The 3,194-nt window shown below is 47.8% G+C and overlaps 1 protein-coding gene across 2 annotated transcripts in view; it reads left to right on the top strand.

Annotated features, from left to right (window-relative positions):
- Positions 1-976: 976 nt before the first annotated feature.
- LOC119354193 overlaps positions 977-3,194 on the top strand; it is a 5,153-nt gene continuing 2,935 nt past the window's right edge. For both annotated transcript variants that reach the window (XR_005170716.1, XM_037620898.1), the window contains exon 1: positions 977-2,293. Coding sequence is in view for 1 of the 2 variants with exons in the window: in XM_037620898.1 (XP_037476795.1) it covers positions 1,078-2,289 (1,212 nt within the window). In the remaining variant the exon portion in view is untranslated. The remainder of the gene's footprint in view (positions 2,294-3,194) is intronic.

The raw sequence follows: 3,194 nt of genomic DNA, 5'->3' as shown, positions 1-3,194 counted from the left end.
AGTTGAAAAACATTATGAGATGTGAGCTATGAAAAACACAAAATCATCTCGACACTATTCAACGCTGATTTTGTGTTTTTCATAGCTCACATCTTGTAATGTTTTTCAACTTGAAATTTTGTGTGGCAATAAAACATCATCCACTTAACATCCCATATTTTTTTTCATTTTTTTTGAAACTTCAAAACATCCTTTTCTAGTGGTTTTCACCGGTTTCCACCGAATGTTGGTTTCTGTATGATATTCTCTATGGTGCGCTGGTCGTGTGGGGCCTTAGGGCGACGACTTCCCGACTGTCTACTAAAACCAAGTTTGCCCGGTGTCAATAAGGAAGAGGCGATGACGGCGACGCGCCTTTGGCTCGTTCGAATGCTTGTAGTTGTCGCTTGGTGATCTACGAATCTGGATTTAATTTATGTCACTTTTCCTATTTTTTATCTGCCTTAATAGTTGATAACAGACTTCCGAGCTGATGATTTTTACGTGAATTAAGTTACAAGTTGTAGTGTCGATAATTGGTTGGAATCTAGGGGTGGGGAGGACCCACCGGTGAAAATCGAAGAGACATATTATTGAGAGATGTGTCCATAGGTTAGTTTGCACTGCAAACATGGAGCGGGATTCTCCGATGCAAACAAAGAAATGGGCCCGGAGGATGGAATCCGTCTCTTCGGTCCAGCGCACATCTCAAATTCTTCTTTTTTGAATTACTCATTTTCTGTAATTTTGCACCACAAACATTTCTAGGAGAAGTTTGAATCTGTTTCATTTGGATATTGATCGGTTTTGGTTCGACATAATTTACGAGTTACTGGTTCCCGGATGAATATGTTTTTCATAATCTGTAGAATATTATCCGTAACTCTGTTATTTTTGCACAGAAGCAAAAAAAAAAAGACTTGGTTACAAGAGGCAGAGTGCGCTTTCACATAGGAGTAATCACGTCTGACTTTCACGAGAGGCCAAACCATTTTGTTGCTTGACATTTGACCTTCCAGGCCAACGCAGCTGCCGAGTTCCGATTCAGCGACGCCAAAGCTCCTTCCTTCATCCACCCCACCGGCGACCAGCCAGGAAATGGCGGAAATGAGCTCCCTGCCGGTCACCGACGACCTCTTGGCGGAGATCTTCCTCCTGCTGCTCACCCCGGCCGACCTCGTCCGCGCCTCCGCGGCCTGCGTCGCCTTCCGCCGGCTCGTCACGGACCGGGCATTCCTCCGGCGCTTCCGCTCCCTCCACGCCCGGCCCTTCCTCGGCTTCCTCAACCACAACGGCTTCCACCCCGCCCGCCCGCCCCACGCCTCCGCGCCCGCCGCCCGCGCCGTCTCCCTCGCCGCGGATTTCTCCTACTCCTTCCTCCCTTCCCACGACAGCTGGATCGTCCGGGACGTCCGCGACGGCCGCGTACTCCTCGACCGCACCCCCGAGGACGACGCTGGCGAGGAATCCCCTGTCTTCACGGAGCTCGCGGTGTGCGACCCTCTCCACCGGCGGTGCCTCCAGCTTCCCCCAATCCCTGACGACCTGGCCGCTTCGGTGGAGCACCCGCTCCGCGTGGAGTTGGAGCGCTGGTGCGAGCCCTTCCTGGCTCCCTCCGGCGAGGAGGAGGCGGAAGAAACGTCATTCAGAGTGATCTGGATGGCGCAGTGCAAAACGAAGCTGGTCGCCTTCGTCTTCTCTTCAAGCACCGGAGAATGGCGAGCCGTTGCGTCTCAGGCCTGGGGCGATTTGTTAGCGGGCACCGGCGTGTCGACGGCGTCGTCCAAGAGCCCTGTGTTCTTCGGCCGACAATACGCTTGTGCTTGCTTCTACTGGGTCATGGACTGGAGGCAGAAATTGCTCATGCTTGACACCAGGAGGATGGAGTTCTCCATTGCCGACCTCCCACCCGGCTGCCGAAGGCCACCGATTGCCATTGTGGATGCAGGGGAAGGCAGACCTGGGATGTTTGCTGTCCGTGAACACGATGCAGATGGCACATTTAACCTCTACTACACCATTAGGCAAAACGAAGGCCAGAGTTTCAACCAGTGGCAGATGGAGAAGACGATCCCATTGGAATCCGGTTACCGGTATTTCCTGAGAGGTGCAACAGAGAGGTACTTGCTACTACTAAGATCAGAAGATGACTCCCCAAGTTCATCATCATTAGAGATGTCAGACTTGGAATGTTTCTCACTGGACGTCAAGACATTGCAGCTTGAGAGCGTCTGCAGGTTGAAGCATCACATCCTACGTGCGCACATATATACCAACTTCCCACCATCGCTGTCGTCACAGACAATATGAAGGGGTAAATACTCTGTTGCATTCTAATTATCTCCTTACCTGCATAGTTATCACATAACTTGTTTGGTGCTTGATAGTTCATTATTGTAGTAGGCAAGTCTTGTTTAAAGGGTTGTGTTTATTTCTCCTCAGCTACTGGGAAAACTAACTTAAATCAGGAGTGATAGTATTTGCTTGCCATCTTGATTATTCAGACAAATAAAGAAAGGGTCTTCCACACCATAGATCATTGAGTAATATCCATCCACCATTCAGAGACCTAGTGGAAGTGCAGAAATCACTAATTCTTTTGTGTGTGACAAATATATGCAAAGATAAAGGGATTGCCTAATCTGGGAAGCAGTAATTGTGTAAATGTACTATACTCAGGTTTGTATCCTTTTATGTATGCGATTGTGTGATGCAACTCGAACAACCATGATAAGAAATATATCTGGGCAGAGCCCCTGAATTTCGGCTCCTGCGAATGTAGGCACACAGCTGAACCTAGCAAACAAACAAAGCTTCATGTCTTCTTCCTTGGATGTGATTGCTTTTCCTTGGTAGATTGTGTGTTGTCTTGGCTCCAACAAGATGACAATAACCAACTACCCCCTAAACGCTCTTACATTTCTTTACGGAGGGAGTATTATGCAGGAGTGTTTTATCGTTAATCTAATATAGAAGGAATATAAGTGGAAACCAGTCAAGCATGACTTATCTTGTCCACTTTTCTTGATAGATATAAGGTCACCGAAGTCCCTTTTTTGGTCATCGTCTCATCTGTAATTTTTCATGATTTTGAAATAAATCAAATTAACTGGTATGGCTGCAACTTAAGAGTCTGAATCTCATCAGAACCAATCAAAGTGGTGAACTGGCAAGAACTTGTGCTACGAAGATATTTAGCCCTCAGTATCAATTAA

The sequence above is a fragment of the Triticum dicoccoides genome, chromosome 2A (genome assembly GCF_002162155.2).
Source record: "Triticum dicoccoides isolate Atlit2015 ecotype Zavitan chromosome 2A, WEW_v2.0, whole genome shotgun sequence".
NCBI lineage: Eukaryota > Viridiplantae > Streptophyta > Magnoliopsida > Poales > Poaceae > Triticum > Triticum dicoccoides.
Note: the sequence above shows the minus strand (reverse complement) of the source record. Positions and strands in the feature narration are given on the sequence as shown.